Source organism: Aythya marila, assembly GCF_965140915.1.
Source record: "Aythya marila genome assembly, chromosome: 8".
NCBI lineage: Eukaryota > Metazoa > Chordata > Aves > Anseriformes > Anatidae > Aythya > Aythya marila.
Genome location: NC_139049.1, coordinates 20,905,628 through 20,926,808, shown reverse-complemented (window position 1 = coordinate 20,926,808; position 21,181 = coordinate 20,905,628). Strand labels below are relative to the sequence as shown.

The following is a 21,181-nucleotide window of genomic DNA, read 5'->3' as shown; positions in this document are numbered from 1 at the left end:
GGACCCCAGTGAATACCCTGAGGCTGGACTGGATAGGTTAAGTCCTTAATGTCCCTTGAATCTAAACTGAGCAAAGCTAATGGTGTAGTCCCAAACGGTGCTCACATGTTTTGCTCAGCTGGAATCTGCAATAGAAAGCACATTTAACACCAGGGTCAGCATGCTCTCCCTGTAATCTCCTGAGATTACAGCAGGCATTTTCCATCTAACTTCCTTCTACAGAGAAAGGCTACAGTTGTGCACTGGTTTAAAATGGTACAAAACAAACAAACCTGCTAAAGGAAACTCAATTTAATTTAATTAGATTTTTTTCTAACATTTCCCCATGCATTCCCCTACATGAGAAAACACCCAGGAACCTTTTATTTTAAGTACATGTGCAACTGTAAACCATGTCAAAGATCAAATAAATTATGCAATCCCTGCCAAGGGTCAGAAGTTAGCTTTCTTGAAATACTATCCTCTTTTAACAGTATGTTAATTTATCTGCTTAATATTTTACAGGGGGCTATAATAAATAAGTATACAAGTTGATTCTGCTCTGAATTTGCCATTTCATCTTGTTTTCAATTATAACAACATCAGGAGATCTGGCATTTATCCACTGAAATATGTCTTTCATCAATAAAACATGCTTCCATCAGTAAGACACCTGTAACAATTTAAGTCTCTTCAATATCCTAAATCCCAGTTAGGCAAAATATATTACCACAGAGTGACATTCAGAGCATGAGTGCTATCACTGAAGTTAGGTACTTTTATTAAAATACCATGCTGAATTGGAGGCCCAGCAATGAATATCCTTAATGATATATGAAAACAATCTTCTCAAATGCAGTTTTGCCTGCTCTTTCATTAAACCTGTTTGAACTAAAGACAAATGCAAAATTAAAGTACTCTCTCCTTTTTCTGGTCTTACAATGCATAAAATCAGTCTAAGTAGTAGCACTGCATGCACTATGTGCCCAAAGAACCTCATTTAAATGTCCTATGTAGGTTTTCATCTGGCAGCTTAAGTTTTCCCATTTTAGAAATTTATATTAATAACTAGATTCCTTAGTTTGTGTTTTGTTTTGTTTGTTTGTTTTTGTTGTTGGTGGTGGTGGTGGTGGTGTGTTTTTTTTACTTCACTTAAACACATTTTTTCTTTTTGTTTTTCAAAACGTAGAAAGCTATTTTATTTATAATGTCTGATTTTGATACGTAGTTTAAATGTAACTATTTGTTTTCATTCTGCTGTTTAATTTCATTCTTCACAATCGTCTTTTTAATTAACCATGGTCTAATGCACTGCATTTAACATACTTATGAGAATTAAAACTTTGAATTTCACAGGGTTTTTATTCTTCTGTGTGTTTTTCTTTTTTATACTGCTACAATAATAAATAATTACTAGTACCATAAAGTTTAAGATCAAACCCAAAATCAGTTTTTTTGTTTTTTGTTTTTTTTTCCTTTTGTTAAGTAGATTAAGATGTACCAAGTATGACATTTTTTGTGGAATTATCAGATTAGAAATCAAAAGTTAATTTCTATTGGTTAGCATATTTTTTTTTAAATAACAGAGATTACTACTGAAGAGAATGTTAGAAATTACCTACAAATGCCCAAGGAAAATGTGCACAGTTTTAGTAATGTTTGGGAATATAAATCTACAGTAAAATTTGGACAAAATTAGTGGCCATGTTAGCTACTACACAGAACTAAAATGTACCTTGTCATTATATTGATTTAGGCTACCTGTCTACCATTTAGAAGCTTTAATGTATATTTATGCTACAATAGAAATTATGTCTTATGTACCAAAATGATTTGCAATCTTTACTGTGTCTTTATTCCTACCTAGAGGTAAAACACAGACAGGTTTACATGAAAACAAAGGCCCATAATTAAGACAGTGATTAACTGTTCGGACAAAGATTACCTCCACATACAGCATTCACTGGTTTTACTCATATTCTTTTTTCTTCTCTTATACTTTCAAAGTAAAAAAAAAAAAAATATATATATATATATATTTATTCATATACACTTAACATGGTCCTTGCACTCTGTCCCAATTGTTAAAGGTCCCTCAGAAGCAATACACTGTAAACTTAGAAATGCTTATTCACCAGGACTCTCACTGGTGGACAGTATGCTTAGCTGACTACAGCACCTAAAGCCTCAAAAAGAGCATCGATGTCAAACAAAACCAGGACATGATGCCAGACTTCCTGACATGATAGCTAAACAATGGTCATTTTATTCTGTTTCTACATCAGAGACATTTGCAGCTATGCCAGGTCTGACTTGTTGCTTTGTGTGAGCAACAGCCTATACTACTGGTAAATTTGTTATAGCAAACAGATAAGAGTACATAAAAAATACATTTTTGCCTTTCCACAGTACAATATTCTATTGCAGTATAATACACAGTAGCTAAATGAACCTTTCCTGGTTATTACCCACCTAATGTTGTAAAAATATTACTATGACATTTCGTCTGGTCCACCATCTTAAAGGTTAATTCTGTTTCCTATTTGAGATTTTTCTCTAAGTGCGACATTCTGTGCAGTTTCTATTTACTGATTCCAAACAACCCCCAAACTGTTTCATTGCTCACTCTCACTGTTAAGAGCATATTGACTGGCTGCCTGCTCTGCTGTTTAATTCATTTATGCTGAGAGTCAGGCATGAAGACAGAATTTTAAATGTGACATTTGCAGGCTGTTGGGTCATTTGAAGCTCTGACAACACCAGGGAGTTCCTGACATACAAACTAGTCCTGATTTCCAATCTTCCATGTTCTGAACACATCAGATATTCTTCCCGGAGGTGCAGATTTCAGCCAAAAGTTTTTAAATCCCTTGTGCTTACATCTTGCGGAAAAGACCTGTACACTTTAAAGTTTTAAAATAAAGCTCATGTTTTCTTTAAGGTAAAATGAGCACTGCCTGCAGCATGCAACTTAACTGCTTACAAACACTGATTGACAAAAGTATTTGGAAAGATATACAATAATTAATACTAATAGGATTTTGAAAGCAAATTTGGTGGACTTTAATTTCTTCTCGTTGATCCTTACGTGTTCAAAGCCAGCTCAGTCTGAAACCTCAGCTTTATTTAACATTGTCTAACTGCCTTATTAGTACCATGATCAACATCAGCTTACAGTTTTCAGGTTGGAAGTTTTCATTGTCTCAAGACACGTAATGGACTATACTATTTTGTGTCCCATGGTGAACTGTCATCATGTTCCCCATCTTTCAGGTCAATTGTTCAGAGTATACCTGTTTACTTGAAAGATTTCATATAGTCAAGGTACCACATGGAAAACAGCAATGTGACCTAATCAGTCCTTACTTAGGAAAGTTATGGCTATCCATCCCTGAAGCAGGCCTGACATCAACAAAGTTCAAAAATGAATTTTTCAGAGAAAATTCCAAATGACTGCAACTGAGTAAGACTCTTTGCTTTCTTTAAAACAGCACCAAGAGAAGAGATGCTAAGTCTCAATACTTGGGTTTAATGGTACATCACAAGTTTTGTGGATGTTACTTGGTCACAGACCAGTCCTTCTACAAAAAATACAGAGCCCACTGCGGCTAATGGCCAAAAATCAAGCTTCACAAGAAAGACTTATATATACAGTCTTGGCATCTAATCTATCAGCAGGATGGACAGAGACCCTGAACTTTAAGAAAAGAGCCAGAAAAGACTATAGAACCTTGTTCATAGAAAAGATTTCTTCCTATTCCTTGTCATAGGCTGATTATAATTAGACATATTGTAATAAAAACTGCAGCCTGCTACTCAATCCTAGCTCAGATGTCCACATCATCATCCCTCATTTGAGCATCTGAATCAATGGAAAAGTATTGATTCTAAATAGAAGCACAGTAGGTAGGCACAATCTAGGCAAAATCTCAATCTGTTTACAATTGCACAAAAACAAAAAGCAAACAGAAAAGTCTGTGGAATGCAGAAAATATAATGACACTGCTGTAGCTGGAAACAGAAGTGCTGCTAACACATCATTCAGAACTGTAATAGGAAGGGAGATTGTTTTCCCACCCAACTCTTCATGACAATTCCACAACAACGATTTCCATAGTTTAGCTGTTGTTTTTTGTGCTTTTGTTGTTTTTGTTGTTTGTTTTTTTTTCAGGAGTGGGAATATGATTTGGATAAGGATGCAAATTAGATTAAGTTGATGGATTTTCTTCTACTTTAACATCAGTAATACACAACAATTTTAATAGCAACCTCTGAAGCTACAACTGTGTCATACAGCAAGTTACTGTTTCATTGCCATGTTCTGAACAAGCCTTTTATAAGGTAATAGCTGTCATCTGAACAAGAATATGTTGTGTTTGTATACCTCCAGCATGAGCACATTGATTCTGCATGACCTAGAAAAGCAGTTTAAATATTACTGATGTTGTTTGTTCTCAAAGAAAATCCTCAAAATAGAAAGGCATACCTGGTGTATTATCTGAGCTACAGGAAGTTGATCAGCATATTTTAGTGGTTCTGTTGCCAATTCATCCTTTGGAAGCCTGGAAAGAAATGAAGTTAACATTAAAGTTAGCATAATGTTTACTAAGTTAAATTACTGCAATTTAAAAGTTGCATGTATATCACTTCTAAAAGTTTCATATCCAGGAGATAGTTTTACTTAAAATGAAGCAAAAGTTTATTTTAAGAGCTTAGCTGAACATACTTCTTACAAAGTTGAGTGAAATACTCAGTTTACTATAAACAAATGCTAGTACCATTGTGGATTTTCTCCCAGCCAAAGCACGTAAACCACCGATTTAAGCAGCAGAAGCCTACGAAAGTCTGTAGATTTAGTTTTAGACAACGTGTTGGTGAAAGCTGGATTGAAATCCCCACAGAAAAGAAGTCTTAAGAGTTTACAAAGCACATTCAGCACTGTTAATAGTACAAGCTTCTTCACTCAGTCCTGACAACATAACTCAAATACGACCATCTCAAAAGGCAAGAGGGATTATTTACTCTGTTCCCCTTCTGCTGCAAGTGCACATCAGTGTTCAGCTGATAAGTTAAATACAAACGTCCGTGCATTTGCAAGCACAGTAACATGTACTACTGGTTTCAAAGCAAGCTAAAGAACATCAACTGCAGGATCAGAATACTTCATAAACAAAATGCATCATACATCCTTTTAAACTTCAGACAAACTGTAGCTACAACTGAGAACGCCAAATCCATAAGCTCTAACTTAAAAGAATATTTAAATGACAGTAAATTAATATGAAAATGTTTTAAACATTTCAACCATGCTGCTTTCTTCTACTGAAACCACACAGCATGTGCTACATTTTCAAAGTATCATTCAAAGTTTCTATCAATCCTTTTAAAGAGTTCTGAATAGAGGAATTTCCGTATTATGAGAAGAAATGACAGAAAAGAGATCCCTATGAAAACAAGACCTTTCTACAAAGTTAAGTCATAATTACTTTCAGACAAAACTGTAGCCATGATGTTCTTTTCCAGGTTCAAGTTACAACTTATATTTATTCAAGTCAAAACCAACAAGTGTGCTTGCAGGGTTACTTTGCCTGCACGTTGGCTGCCAGGTAAGAGCCAGAAACTACAGACTGTCTCTGTACTTAATTCAACAAGTAAATAAAGAACTGTAAACATATATCTCTTCCATTTTCCATTTCTGTATTTCTGCTGTGGTCTGGAATGCTTTTAAGTCAAAATAAGAGCCTGAATGATGAAAAATTAAGTAGCAATCTCTAAACTACTGAAGTTGGTTGACTGAAACAGCTGATTTGTTTACAGGGTTTTTTTAGATAGGACTATTAATGGCAATGATAAATTTATACTCCCAACATGCTACTTTCCAAACTTCAGTAATAATGATTTGCGCTCCAAAGAGGTCACAACTGAACAAACTAAGTATTTCACTGCATTCTGTTGAAATACCTGGAAAAACTGTCACCAATTTTGAAAAGATTTTCCAATTCTTTATTGCATTCTGCAAGAGAATTTGCATCCACGGGTTAGGTTTTTGGGAGGTTGGTTTGCTCTTTATGTTTGTTTGGTTGTTTATTTTTCCATGAAGTAGTCAGATCTTTTTTGAACTGTTTTAAAACAGTTTCAAGTTCTCCATTGCTGTTTCAGGTGACTGGTGGTTGCATTGATTCTTTTTTAAAAGCACCCTTTCTTTTTACCCCTTCCAAAAAATATATAACAACTGCATATGTAATCTGGAAGGTACGTGTCATGAAATATACTGCTTTTTTTTTAGTCCAGTAGGATCATGGGAGCTTTAAGTGGACTCAGCAATTCATCTGTGGTGTGCAGAAGGTACCTTTCCACTCATTTCTTTTCTATTTTCTATCATTCGTGGAGTCCTGACTGGCAAACATACCACTGTCTACTTAGCTATCTACATTCAATGTGAATTTGAGATGACTTCTGTTCTACTGGGAGCCTGTTAGCTGACACAATACTCTGACATATAGATACCAGCTACATAAACCCATTTCTTAGCCATAGCTCGACACAGAAAACCACTGTACACAGAACATAATATTCATTAATATCTTGAACACTTATTTCTGCAGTCTTTGAAAGAACAATGCAAATCTGGAAAAAAAATGTATCTCAAATCCCAAAATGAAAGATTTGAAGCTGCAAGTAACAGCTAAAATTACTATAACTGAATGTTAGCAGAAAATAAAAAGGCTTGTCTGTTCTATCAAGGACTTTGTACATTTGGCAATGTTTTCTGTCTAGACAGTGTCAGCACCCTTTGCATAGTCAAACAACCTCCTTGTCAACTGCAGACAAAGACCTTTCTTAACGTGTCAGAGGATTAAAAGGAGAAAAATTACCAAGATAATTTTGAGCCTTAGGAAGCTTTACTGAAAAAATGAGTAGGAAAGAATAGTATAAACATGTATTTTAAAGTAGATTTAGATTTACATTGAAATTAGGCTGACAGGAATCTTTCAAGATCAAGAAACTTTTTTTTTTTTTCTAAATTGCTTTCCATAAAAAAGTATCAAGTCAATTGAACTACACTACATTTTATATTATATAGAAATTATAAGATTTAGATAGACGTTATATATGCATACACGTGTATACATACGTATACACACTATAATTACACACACAGGTATTTTACAAGAGGAGCTCAGAACTGTTCTCCCAAAGTTTTTGCTTAAATGCCATGAGCTTCTTCTATACCCAGTGATGTACTAGCTGTCAAGACAACAAAAGAGTTTTCATTCTTCTCTGCTGCAGATGAGCCTCCTCCACTGGATGAGCATGTATCTCAATCTTCAATATTAAACTGCATAAATTAAAGCATGGAAGCTCAAAAGTGTTGACTAAAAAGCTATATGAAACATTGCCAAAGTATGTCCTTTATCTAGAGCAAGTCATTAATTTAAGCTAGCAGGTATGATAAAGCAGTGTATCAATAAACTTTGGGTATTTGAGGTTACTGAATAAAGAGTGAGAATAACTCACAGTAAATGGTCTTTGCAAATTTGACAATAGTAGTGTGGCGTTCATTATAATGATGTTGCAGTACTATCATCTAAAGCTACAGCAAGGCGTTTTGTCAAGTGAAAGAACAGACCACCTCCTCCTAGTACCATATGCTCAGACCAGTCTAACAAAAACTAACTGTGAAAAGAATATGCAGATCATCAGGACAACCAAAAACATCAAGCTCTCACTGACCATAAATGATTTTTTTGGCATGAATTCATAAGCATATGCATAGTTTCACAAAGGTTGTCCTGAACATTTTGTTCCCAGCTCTCTTCTTTATCATCAACTATAAGAATATTTCAATGCATTTTTCTAGGAATAATCTCATTCACTTCTACTTGTGCTTTTGACCAAGTCCAAATAATGTGCTGCAATTATATTCACTATTTATAGCTATTTACACACTTGAAAATAGAGAGTATCTAATAGCAGTAATGTTCCTTTTAGCTAAAAATAAAAAATAAAATAAAATAAAATAAAATAAATCCCTTGAGGTTTCTTTGTTGCATTTTAAGCAAGTAAAAATAAAAGTTCTGTGAGAAAAATATACCTTTTGCTTGTTTTATCTGATTTTCCGTAAAGTGATGGTACCTGTGACAGACAGAAATTGAACTTTATGACCCAGAATTTTCTTTCAGGCCTAAGTTTTAAAGTACTCTTATACAGCCCATTTGGAAAATGTTTCTAAGTGCTGTAAAACATCCACAGCATGGAATAAAATATTCTAGTCTAGGTAAGTACTACCAGTGTAACTATGCCAGTAAGCAATACCACTTTCATTATCAGTTTTAACAGATATAAACAACTATTATAAACTCCTCTAAGAAAATGATACACATATGAAGGCTCCAAATATCCCTTTTTGATTTCCCAGAGCAAGCACCAGCTTACTGGTCTAAATATTTATATAGCTGGTATAAGGCAACCTCCTCTAAATTGTTTCTCTTTTTGTTTCTTTCATTTTATCAACAAAACCTGTAGTACAGCCATTCCCTCTAACAGAGTTGAAAATTGGATGATGTAACAAAAAATTGCTATCCTAGAAACAGCACAGAGGATAAAACATAATATATGAAAGGCCTCCATGAAACACCATCCATCCTGAAAGCTCCAAGAACAGGAGTAAACTCAAGACTTGTCTGTCCTAAGGCCAGGGCAGATGCAGCTACTGGAGCCTACAATTCCCTGGAAGCAGGCACACTGACTATACTTTAAACAATCTTTTAAATAAGATAGAACAGAGACAGCTCGCTGCCAGTAAGATCAAACAACATGACATAGCTGACATCTGCATCTCTGAATTCCCACCCCAAAGTGGGAGCTGCACCCAGAGATGGTTTCTCTGGACACCAGAGCGTTATGGCCTTAGCCATGCGCAAACAGCATCTGGAAAAGTGCCAGCTGAGGGGTGTAAAGCTCACAGCAGGACATCAGGGACTATGCTAACAATTAAATATCACATGACAATACAGTCCCTTTATCTGTCTAAAAGTACAGAGCAGCCTCATATTCCATCATTAGAGAATTACATCAGTTAGCCCGGTCAGCTTTGCAAGTGGATCAAATTAAAAAAAAAAAAAAAGAAAGAAAGAAAAATGGCATGATGATTTGGATTTGGGCAGTCAATACAGAGTATGAAATAATCATGTGAAAACTTACTGCTAAACTGCTACTGCATTTTACATGAACCCTAAGATTACTAGCTCACTAGCATTGGGCCTCCAAGGCTGGATGAATTACCTGTAAAAGACAATCCTCTTCTAAAAAGCATAAGGGATAGAACAGCCCTGACTAGCAAGAAGAAAAAGGTCACCACAGAAGAGGATGTTGTACTTCCTCCTCTCTTTTGCAGGGTGGAGGAAGAGGAACAGGTCAGGAGAAAGATCATGTCCATTAACATCATCCTGACCTTGCTTCTCCCTTTCAGCAGGACACAATTAAGTTGGTTACTGTCCTCCTTCCAGAGACAATTTCCAGGTGCCTGGGACTGCATTCACTTTTGCTCAAAAACAGTTATGCCAGGAAAAAAAAATATAAAAAAAATCATCTCTGTTGATGGAATTTGTGCTCAAATCACATATGAGGCAATTTGAGGCCGTAATTTCACAAAATTAGTCGGCCTGTTCAGTTCATTTATATTTGACACTTAAACCTTTGTAAAATTAAAGCCTAATTTGTTGTAATACAAATTTCTTTGTATGCTTAATGTCTTTCAAAACAATTCCATTACGAAAACAAAACTAATTTTTTATGAATTAATTTTCCAGTAAGAAATGGTCCTTTCTGTCTCAATTGAGCATGACAGCAGAGTGCTGCCAACAGTGGCAAAGCAAGCTAGCACAGTGGCATATCAGCATATAGTGCATCACGCCTGACAGCTGATAATGCAAAGCATAAGGAGATCTTGATTTTCAGGGAGAAGACTAGAAAGAAACATAAAATCAGGAGAAAAGTGGGAAGCAGTAAGAGACAGCAGAAGAGGAAGATCCTGAAAAATTCAATTTGAAAGTTATTTTTATACTGCCACTGTGACTGCTTTTAGATGGAGGAAAGTAAGCATGAAACAGAAACTGTGGAAAGTGAATCTAAATCCAGTAAAATGCGTCAAGATATTTGTGAAAATATCTTATTTGTTATTTATATTTACATGCTCTTTCTTGTGGGAAAATCTTAAATCAACGTGTGCTGAAGAAATATAAATCCCTATTATCAAGAAGTGGCATATTTTGCCACAAATGCTAATCCAACCTATGGTCTGCTACACGGAATAGCTGCAGTGGCATTAGGACTTAGATATATTTTATCTCGTGCAAATATTGCAAAAATACAAGGAAAAAAAAAAAAGATCAGCATATGATAGCTAACTGGTTTGCTCATGGCAGAAATGGGTTGTTAGGACACTTCAGGGGAGAGAGAAAAGACCTGAAAACCAGGACAAACTATACCACACAGCCATATGACCTGGCTCCCCGGCAGCATAAACATTCGCTAACTGCATGAGGCACTAGGGATAAGGCTAACATTTCTTTCTTCCTATACAGTCTCTAGATTTGCTGGTTTGAACAGATCGCATTCTTTCATGCATATGACCCAGTACTGCACCTCTTTGAAAGTGTTGATCTGTGAAGATAAGTCCTTATATAACCACCCCTCTCAGAAACGACACAAAATCAAAGTCAGAGTGTTTAGTCAGGGTAAGGAGAACAGGCTATCAGAGACAAAAATATATTAAGGAAGAAGTGGGTGTGAGGGTACCTTCTTTAGATGATGCAGATGTACAAGACAAGCTGCTCTTGAACTGCAGCCTGATTTGTTCAATAGAAATCTTCTAAATACTATGAATGAGGATACTGGAACAGATCGTCCCACTTCTGAAAGTGGCTCAAAAGCAGAAATATGACAACTGATGGGATAATCAGTACGTGACCAAAGAATGCAAGTAACTCTGCCGTGGCCCACATTACACATCCTAGGTTGAAAGGTTGAAATGATTAATTTAAGTCCATGAATAGCACCAATAGCTTTATTGACTGTAAATACATGACCGTGCTGGCATCTGGCAATAAAAAGAAAACAAAATACCAGAACTTTATGCACCACATCAGAAAAAGTTATTAGGTTTCCTATTAAAAAGAGACTGAAATGGGCTATGTCGAGTTTGAGTGAATAGTTTTTAAAATTGGCCATTGAAAAATTTATCTACCATATCCATACTACAGAAGATTAAGAATTAGACCTTGGATCAGTGCCAGGTACTTGATCTAACTGCTAAGTCCTAACTTCACACGTACTTAAGAACAGGGTAAATTTAACCAACAGTTTAACCAACAGGAGCACTAGTCTACACGGAAAATGCCAGAAGAGAACATTGTTAGTTCTGCTCTTCCTTAAAAAATGTGCAAATAGATGATTTTCTTCTCTTTTTAATGGAACACAAGATTACACTGGCATGTCCACCATACCAATAGTCAAACAATAAAAGCAAACAACATGCAAAAGTAAAAATCATCCCAAGGGATTTTCTCACATCTCCTTTATGGTATCAATTTCTTCCATTACATAGAAATTACAGAATGGCTTGAGTTGGAAGGGACCCTAACGATCACCTAGCTCCAACCTCGCTGCCACAGGAAGGGATGCCAACCACTAGATCAGGCTGTCCAGGGCCTCATCCAACCTGGTCTTGAACACCTCCAAGGATGGGACACCCACAACCTCTAGACAACCTGTGCCAGTGCCTCACCACCCCTCTGAGTGAAGAGCTTTCTCCTGACCTCTAATCTAAATCTACACTCTTTTAATTTAAAACCATTCCACCTTGTCCTGTCATTGTCTGTCTGAGCAAAATGGCATCCATCTTTTTTTATAAGCCCCCCTCGAAGTACTGAAAAGCTGCAATCAGGTCACCCCTAAGCCTTCTCTTCTTCAGGCTGAACAGCCCCATCTCCCTCAGCCTTTCTTCATAGGAAAGGTGCTCCAGTCCTCTGATCATCTTCGTAGTGCTCCTCTGGACCTGTTCTAAAAGACCAAAACATCCTTCTAGGGGTGGGTGCCCCAAACCTGGACACAGGACTCCACTTGAGGCCTCACAAGGGCAGAGTAGAGGGAGACAATCGCCTGCTGCCTCTTTTGATGCAGTCCAGAGTGTAGTTGGCCTTCTGGGCTGCAAGAGCACACTGCTGGCTCATGTCAAGCTTTTCACCCACCAGAACCCCCAAGTCCTTCTCTTCAGGTCCCTTGGATGGCTTCCCTTCCTTCTGTTGTATCAACTGGACTACTCAGCTTAGTGTCACCTGCAAACTTGCTGAGGGTGCACTAAATCCCATTGTCTATGTTGTTGATAAAGATATTAAACAGCACCAGTCCCAGAACAGACCCCTGAGGTACAGTGCTCTGACTATTTAACAGAACGTTCAGTGTGTACTTCATTTACTTTCCTCAGGTGTGTGCAGATGTCCCCCTCTAAGAACCTGATATACCTAATAACGCAAACAATTTCACTCACTTCCACTGTCCTGAGCTTTGGTTAGCTGAACAGCTGGCAGCTTACCTGGCGTGACTTTGCATGACTGTCTAGAATGCTAATGTGCATCTTTTGCTGTTCATTATTGTGAAGTCTGAAAGTCATGTCTTTCAATGGGTACGTGATTTAGTGCATATTCAAAGATGAAAAGAGGAAGGAGATATGTGAAAATACACAGGTACTACAGTGAAAATACACAGGTACTTCACAATTATAGACAAGCACACCAAGATTCTTCGGTAGCTGAATGCAGTAACCTTCGCTTCATGATGCTTGTGGAACCTAATCCAGCAGGTGGCCTACTGCGAAAGACAGCTTAAAAAGAACAATGAACAATACAATATGAAGATAAAACAAATAAATGAAAGGAAAAAGTGATATCTTATTGATTGAATTTTTCATTGCATGTTAGACAATCAGATTTATGATTATCTATGGAAAAAAAGCTAATGACTTGCATGGAAAAGAAAAATATTTTACTTCAGTGAAGTTACTTAACTTGGCCTTTACGAAGATAAACTCCTGTAGAATAAAGAACCAAAGCATCTTATTGCTTGGGAATGCAAAATACTTTCAGTAACCTGTTAATTTATTTTCAAACAAGTGTCAACAATTTTGATCCAAGCAAGTTGTACAGACTTAAACCTGGAGTCTCCGAACGCATAGTGATTTCTGTTGGATGCTGTCATAAACAGGTCTGTTAGCATTGCTGGAGTCACCAGACACATTTGAGCTTTAATCTGATGCTTCATAAACTGTGTAAAACTAGACTGTAACAAATGGATCCTCTGCATTTCTGTGATCCACACATAATTCCTTACCTAAGAATCCCAGGTGATTAACTTTTGTCAAGCTACATATACTTAACTATCCCAAGATCCTAAAAATAGGTGATGGAAATCCGTAATGTGTTTTTAGCCAAACATACAGGTTGACCAATATTGTCTCTGCCCTTTTCTGGCCAATGACTTTTGTCAAAATATGTCTAGTCACTGAAGAGACTCTCTGTTCTTATATTTAAGCTCCTGCACCTATTTTTATACTTAGGCAAGACACAGGAAGGGAATTAAAAAGAGTATTAGCTTAACTAAGCAGAAGTGACTTTGCTGCTACTGGAAAACACATGACCTGTAGGGCTTCATTTTGTTATCTCAAATATTCCACACTTTAGGTAAATTAGAAAATCTCTCTTGAATTAATTTAAACTTCAACGTGATGATGCTGCCTAAGCACAAAATGCTAATAAAAAATTGGAGATAAAAAGACCAGCTAAGTCTCTATCACTGAAAATCACCATTTGAGTTTGCAGCTAAAAGTAGGTACTCCTTGCTTAACATTAATTCAGGCAAGGTCTGGAGGAAGAAAAGAGAACAGTAAATGTCTCTATGAAATTTCCCAAACTCAGGGCATGTTATACAGACAAGTCCAGCAATATCAGAGGACCTTTTATTGATGGTCCAAACCAGTCAGAATAGAACATCTCTGACCCAGCTGAGCAAATGTTCAATTTAGTTTGACATATATTTTTGCTATGTCATCTAGTAACTGAGGCTGTAAAAATGCCTGCCAGTGCAGGAAAATCAGCAGGAAGATGTTTTTAAAACAAAGAATTCATATGGAAATGTGCCAGGATAGCAATTCCATTACTTAGTGGCCACAATCAGTCTTTACAGTTAAATTCATATTTTATTCAATACTACTGTTCCTTTCTGCATATGTTCAAATTAAACAGAATGTATGCACTTATTTATATTGTTGCACTTTTCAACAAGCACTTTCTAAAAACCCTGTAATATACACATTTTTAAGTCCCAATATTTCTACACCTACAGTACATATTTCTGTTTTTTCAGTTCATGAGTCATGTAATGTACCATCCAGCTATAATTTCTCATGAGACTGCTTAGTTCGCTACAAGAATCTGTCAAAGTAGCAGCGGCAACGTCTGTTCTCTGCTTGACACCATCATTAGACCTTCTTCTAAAACATCTCCCTACATTTCAAGCTTCCTACTTCACATTTTTGCACTTTTACTCAAATTTATCAACATAGATAACCACCTGAAATTGTAGAACTATTGTTACCAAGGGACTTTTGGAGATTACTCAGTTCATCCTCCCAATATCAGAACAGGTCAACCACAGCTTTGTCTAGCTTTGTCTTCAAAACCTCTATGACCTCGCCATGTAACATGCTCTAAGGCTACTCTAACCTCTTTGAAAACAAACTTCTCCTCATGTACAACCTGGACCTTCCCAGCCTGCAACAAACAGCCAATGTCCCTTGATACCAAGAAGACTTCATTTCAAACTGTTGCAGCCTGCTATTACAATTCCTCTCTTTATAAGGTTAAGTAAACCCAGATCTCTCAGTCACCTCACATGGGTTGGTTACTCCAGGTCCTCACCATCTTGGCAACCCTCTACTGGGCCCTCTCTTCTTCCTCAACATTTTTCTTGAAGGGGAAGGCCAAAAGCCATACACACTCTTTCAGGTGGGACTCCACCAGCAATGATTGAGGAGAAATAATAATAATATTGCTCAACGTGCTAACAATCTCCTCATGTAGCTCTGCAAGCAGCTTGCATTATTGATGATGACAGCATACCACTGGTTTCTACTCACATTCTCAACTTCACAAACTTTGCAGCACTTAAACCAGAATGATTTTGGTACCCTGCTCTCAGGAATAGAATCAGCAGCAAGTCAGATCACTACTCCTGCATCAAAGCATGTGGCACGCTACTTGCCAAGAGGCAAACTTAGGAATTCCCCTGACTATCAAGGCAAGCCACTAGGTCCGAAGTCTATAGGAAAGAGAGAGGAACACTATCTCCTTCCAAGCAATTCAATGTTGTAGTAGTTCCAACATCTGCCAGCCATACCTGCAACTGTACCTTACCAGATACACCTGGATTTGCAAGTTATCTCTGGCTGCAGAGCCAAACAGTAGGCTGGACAACCTAGATTTCTAATATTCCAAGGTGGTTTATAATCCAAATACCTGACACAAAATACAGTATCTCAGACACCTGAGAAGTCCAGATTTCTGATTACCTCACTCTTCTCTTGCTGGGATGAGACAGATGCAGTAGCTCTGAGCATGCCAGAAGCTATAAGCTCCCTTTCTCTCTGCAGTCTCTAAGGAACAAGGTTAAAGCAGGAACAGAAGCAGCTTTGAGTGAGCTACAACCACGTCCCTGTTTAGTTGCCTCATATTTTCTGTAGTGTTTTATTTGGCTTACAACAGTAAAGAGCTAAAAACATTTAATACAAAGAAGTTTTTAAAAAATAAATTTTAATTTATTTCCATGCCTATGTTGATATGAATTCTAGCATATAAAAATCTTGCAATGTCATAATGAGGCTGCACCAACACAAAATGTAGTGGAAGAATCACCTCTTTTGACCAGCTGGCCATGCTCCATTTAATGCAACCCAAAATGCAGTTTGCCCTCTTGGCTGCCAGGGCACATTGCTGGCTCCTGTCAAGTCTGTTGTCAACCAGCACCTCCAGATCCCCTTCAGCTGAGATGCTTTCCAGCCACTCATCTTCCAATCTGTGCCTGTGTCTGGCAAGGTTTATTAACATAATCTCAGTGGTAGGTTCTTCCATTATCTAAAAGTCATTTCCTGCTAATGTTTACAATCTACAGAGCATTGTATCAGTAAATCTGAATGTTAAGTGTATGTTATCAGCAGATACAATCAGTAACAGACCGCGCAAAGCAGAAAAATATCATAATGTCAATCTCTCAGATTTTAAAGCTTCAGACTATCAGTATACCTTACATAAAAGAACAAAGTCTCCAATTCTGCTAAGGTCCTTCACATTCCTGTGCAAGTGCATATGCATAAACATCTGCATAAAAGAGCAAATATGAAACTGAGGAAAGAATTAAGTTTCTTGGTTCATCTAGTACAGATAATGAGGCCAGATTTCTCTTTCACAATCTGCATATGGAATAACTAACAGTTACAGAAACAATGGAACAACTCCAACTGCACAATAATATGTTCAAGAAAAAAATCCAAAGTAAGGAAAGCACAAACACAGGCAAGAGCCAAAAGATTTCTTTCTACAAACTTTTACATGTTATATATTATCAAATATATAGAGAGAGTTCACATTTTGTCATGCACCTTTTAGCTTCATTGTAAAAATATTTTGTGGAAAACAAACTTGATTATCTAAATCAGCAGTTTTCTCTTTCATGTTCCCATGAATGTTCAGTCTGTCACCAAAATTGTTAGATTACTTTGGACGCAAGCACCATAGTGGCAGGTGGGTATCCTTCTTCTGTACGTTCATTGCTCAGCTACAGCGGATCCTCACTCGTGGCTGGGATTCCCACATTATTGCAATTTAAGTGAGGAACCTGCACAGTAAGCAGCATTTTTTTCATCATGAGTATCAAAGTGCTTTAATATACATACTATAAAGTCCTTCTACTTCATAATATAAATACAAATCCTACTCTAATTTTTGAGTTAATGATAACCAGAAGTGTCTGATAGCATTACAGTATGTTGGTCCCCTACCCAGAGAAGCTAAGGTTAAAAAAAAAGAAAGTCTCTTTTCATTTTAAGTACAACTCTGCAGCATTTTTTGTCGAATGTATAGAGAGTATATATTCTAAGAAAATCTTATTGTAAAACTCAGAGTATGTATTGACTATTTGTGGCTAGTATATGTATGCTGTATGGCTGTTGGTCAATTGAGACTTCATGGGCATAGGCTATACTGCTGCCTTTACTTCTTATACTTTAATGTCTCCCTGCTTTATCTCCTAAAACAAACAAACAAAAAAACCCACCTGCTTCTACTGCATTTACCAAGGCTACGGTGAATGCAGCAAACACACCCAACCTAACTGATGAATATGTAAGTCACTATGAAAAATTTCCATTTCAGTAAATATACGGCACTATGAAGTACTCAACTTTCACTAGAAAGCTGCTTAATGGTTGCAGTCATTGTCTTGTTACAGAGCCCTAGACTGCAACGTGATAATACAGTATGATAATACAGTATTTACTGATGGACTGTATTCTTTGATAGAGAAAGGCCTGAAAGACAGACATAGTGGGGAAAACAGCAGTACAGAAGAACACCTGCTATCTCAAGCTGACTGCTAAGCAGCTGACAACATTTTCACTGCAGCACTCGCCCTTTAGCACAGGCAGGGGTTGCCTCAGTACCATGGCAGAGCCGTGATGCCATCACCCTCTCAGAGAGCTGGCAGCCTGGGGTCCGCTGGGAAGCCATACAAACTCTAGTAAAATATGATTTATGACAAGAAAATGACAGTGCTGATGGCTCTCCATAACTGGAAGGCCTCAGGATTTTCTTCTTATCTCAAGAATGTGTTTTGTATTTTTTTCTTTTTAACTTAAATATTTTGCAGCTGTAATAAGCTGTTAACCAACTACCAGCCAGCTTATCATTAGAAAAAAACACCATTCTACAAGAAGTCTTTTTAACAGGAAGAAGGAAAAAAAGAAAAACTAGTAAGACTGAATTTCTGAGAGGTTCTATAGTTTGAATTCAATACAGTGGTATAGCTGGTACATCCTGAATTGATAATGTATTATAATCACCTCCAGGAGTACAATGAAAGTATGTTTCCAGGTTTGGGTGTTTGTGGTTTTCTGTTGGTTGTCTTGTTTGTTTAAAACATAACAGAACCACTGATCTAATAAACATAGTACATTAACCATTACAGACAAGCTGTATACATTATACCTCAAAAATTATTTTCTATTGAAATTTTATTCACTCCACTTATATCAGGACAAAAATTGACAGCACATTACTTTAACTTACTGTCTGAAATCTGTTTTTCTTTTAAGTAGTTTTAATTGAACATACACAATACTGCTTCAAAGATAAGCAAATTCAAAGTGAAACTGGCAGAGGATAAACTGTAATGAGAGAGATCCTGAGAGACAGGCAAGGAAAGCCTGTAAATGCCTCACTAAGCCTCTTGGAAGGATATCAGCAGCCCCTTCTGATAGCACAATGCAACACAGTGCAAGCTCTGCTACTTCTTCCATGGGCCACCACGTCAGCTGAGAACACAATATCCTGACACCAGCCTAAACTGCCAGAAAGGCAGATATGCAAGGCTAAGCAAAGAACAGAACACTTTTCCTTGTATCTGGGAAGAGATGTCTAAAACACAGTTAAGTGTTGAATTTTAATAACTGGTGTACATAATTACAGAGGTAAAAATAAACTCTATGCTCTAATTTAGTGAAGACGCCCTTTCCCCACACTTAAGAATCTGGCAAGAAGTATTTTGCAAGGTGATTTATTTGCTTGCACCACCTAGTGGGGTTTAGTTTCATCTACTGAAATTGGGTTCAGTCATGTTTCTACCTCATGACATCAGCGACAGACTGCTTTCTCACGACAGGCTTAGGATTTCAAGCCTGCATGATCCACTAACAGTACCATACTTCTAGGTTCCCACACATGTATAAAAGCACACACACACACACACAAAAAAAAAAACAAAAACACTAGAAAACTGTTCCTATTTTACTTGTGTTAAACAAGGTCAGCAGGGACTTAACAGAGGTGTCATAGAAAACTACTTCACAACATGTTTGGGTCTCTGACTTGAGGTACTGTTTGTGCGTACTTCATAAGTGCATACCACAAAAAACCTCAACAGTCCTAACAGACTGTTCTGTCATAATAGGCCTCACACTGAGATTTGAAAGATTTCTACAGTGCTTTTGGATCAAACCTCTGGCAGAGGCAGGCACGCTGTGCAAAGAGCTCCGTCTTCAGGAAAGAGGCTGGTCTGGGAGCACTTGGTTTTACTTGTAGCAAAACCTAACTGCAGAAGTACCTAAGCTGCCTCGGTTTTCAGTTATCTGAAAGAATTTTATAATGCATTACTACTTTATAATGCACTATCCCTACGCAAAACTACTACTCAAAGCCCAGCCACACTGGACTTGATCGGTTTAAGCTCATACTTCAATGTAGACATATACTTGTAACTCGTAGTATCAGAGGAGGAAAAAATACTGCACCTTCTTTACAATAAGGAACTCATTACATATGTTCCATTTGGATTCATAGGAGGACTTCAGGGAATAACGCAAAACTTTTTACTCTTCTCTGAACTCCTATATGCAAGAAGAAGAAAACATTTTCATTTCATAAAATAACTACACTCTGATTCTTCAGAAACACTGCTGCTTTATTCCCAAAGAACAAAAGAAAGAGACACCAGTCACAACTGTGCCGACACGTATGCAAAGCCCCAGGCTATGTACGGTACTGCCTAGGACAGCTGCGTACCAGCTCCTCGTGTATGATGGAAGCATATTCTAAAAAAAAAAAAAAAAAAAAAATGTGTGGCAACCCAGCAGATGCTAACGCAATCCTCCAAATGTCCAAATGGCAAACAAGAAGTGAGTGACTGTATTTTAAAGAAAGAATAAAGTATTTTTTGATTCCCTTGTTGTACTAAAACTTTTAGATTGTTTCAATTCCCATATAAAGCACTCTTTCAGGATGGAACACTGAAATGTATTTTCCACATTCATAACTTCCTTATTTAATTAAGGTTCCAACATGGACCACTCTATGAGGACTAAGATCAAATTTAAGACTTAATAGCTGCATAGGAAGTAGAAATGACGCTTGCAATCTCATCACATATTAATTTGATGTTCACCCACATAACATCTAATCCTGCCTAACTGTGAAGCAATATACAGGCAAAACATTAATACCCAACAGCAAATCACTGCAGGATGTTGAATTGCATTCAAAAAGGCAAAAATCAAAGCACAGCATTTAAGTTACAGAACATGGATTCAGACACAAAGGCACAGGAAACTGTACAAATTACTTTACAGAAACTTCTTTTGCTTGGGACATTCTGCCCCTCCAAAACTTGCCAACACTGCTCTGTCTTGAAATTTCACCATCCAAGCATTTTAAGGCTGCCTCTGACCCTCCTACGGTGAAGGGAATGCTGCATAGTCAGTTGACCTAGCATAAAATCCCACGAAGAACTCACAGTATTCCTACTGCGGAACCACTTTTATTAGAAAGACTGTGTTTGGTCTAAACACTGCTTATATCATGAAAACCATTTCAAAAGACTATTCTACAATACAGGATAAGACTAATCTTAACATCTACTGACAAGAAAGTAAGCAAAAAAATCTCATACAACTTTCACACATTTTTCAAGAAATTCACAAAAATGTCTCCTTAAAAGAGTCTAATGGATTCCAACACTAGAATTTCTTTATTAATAACAGTTTTAATATTTTTCTTTTAAAGACAGAAGCACCTGATCAGGAATTTCAAAGTGATAAAAGCTGAGCATTAATCATGTTTGCCTTAAAATTTCATTATTTTTTTAATGCTTTATCAAACGGCCCTCACATTTTCTGTTACATTTCTCCGCTTTTTAACTTAGCTTCTGTCTAAAGCACTGCTGGTTGCTATGGTAACTTTGGCTTTTTTTTTTCCTGCACTGTTCATGCAGGTTTTCATCAAACCCAATGACTTTTTTTAATCTTATCTGCTCTATAACAATAGTTCCTTGACTAAAGTGCTGTATACTGTACTAGATGAGAATCCTGCTATTTCACACTAGT

At 37.0% G+C, this 21,181-nt stretch overlaps 1 protein-coding gene across 3 annotated transcripts in view; it reads right to left on the bottom strand.

The window, feature by feature from the left end:
• The window catches only part of PIGK (phosphatidylinositol glycan anchor biosynthesis class K), a 75,404-nt gene that overhangs the window by 20,117 nt on the left and 34,106 nt on the right, over nt 1–21,181 (bottom strand). For 2 of the 3 annotated variants that reach the window (XR_014318043.1, XM_082766333.1), the window contains exon 10: nt 4,466–4,541. Coding sequence is in view for 2 of the 3 variants with exons in the window: in XM_082766333.1 (XP_082622459.1) it covers nt 4,466–4,541 (76 nt within the window). In the remaining variant the exon portion in view is untranslated. Of the gene's footprint in view, nt 1–4,465; nt 4,542–16,555; nt 16,927–21,181 lie in introns of those variants that run through there. The other variant, XM_082766334.1, reaches the window with a different exon arrangement.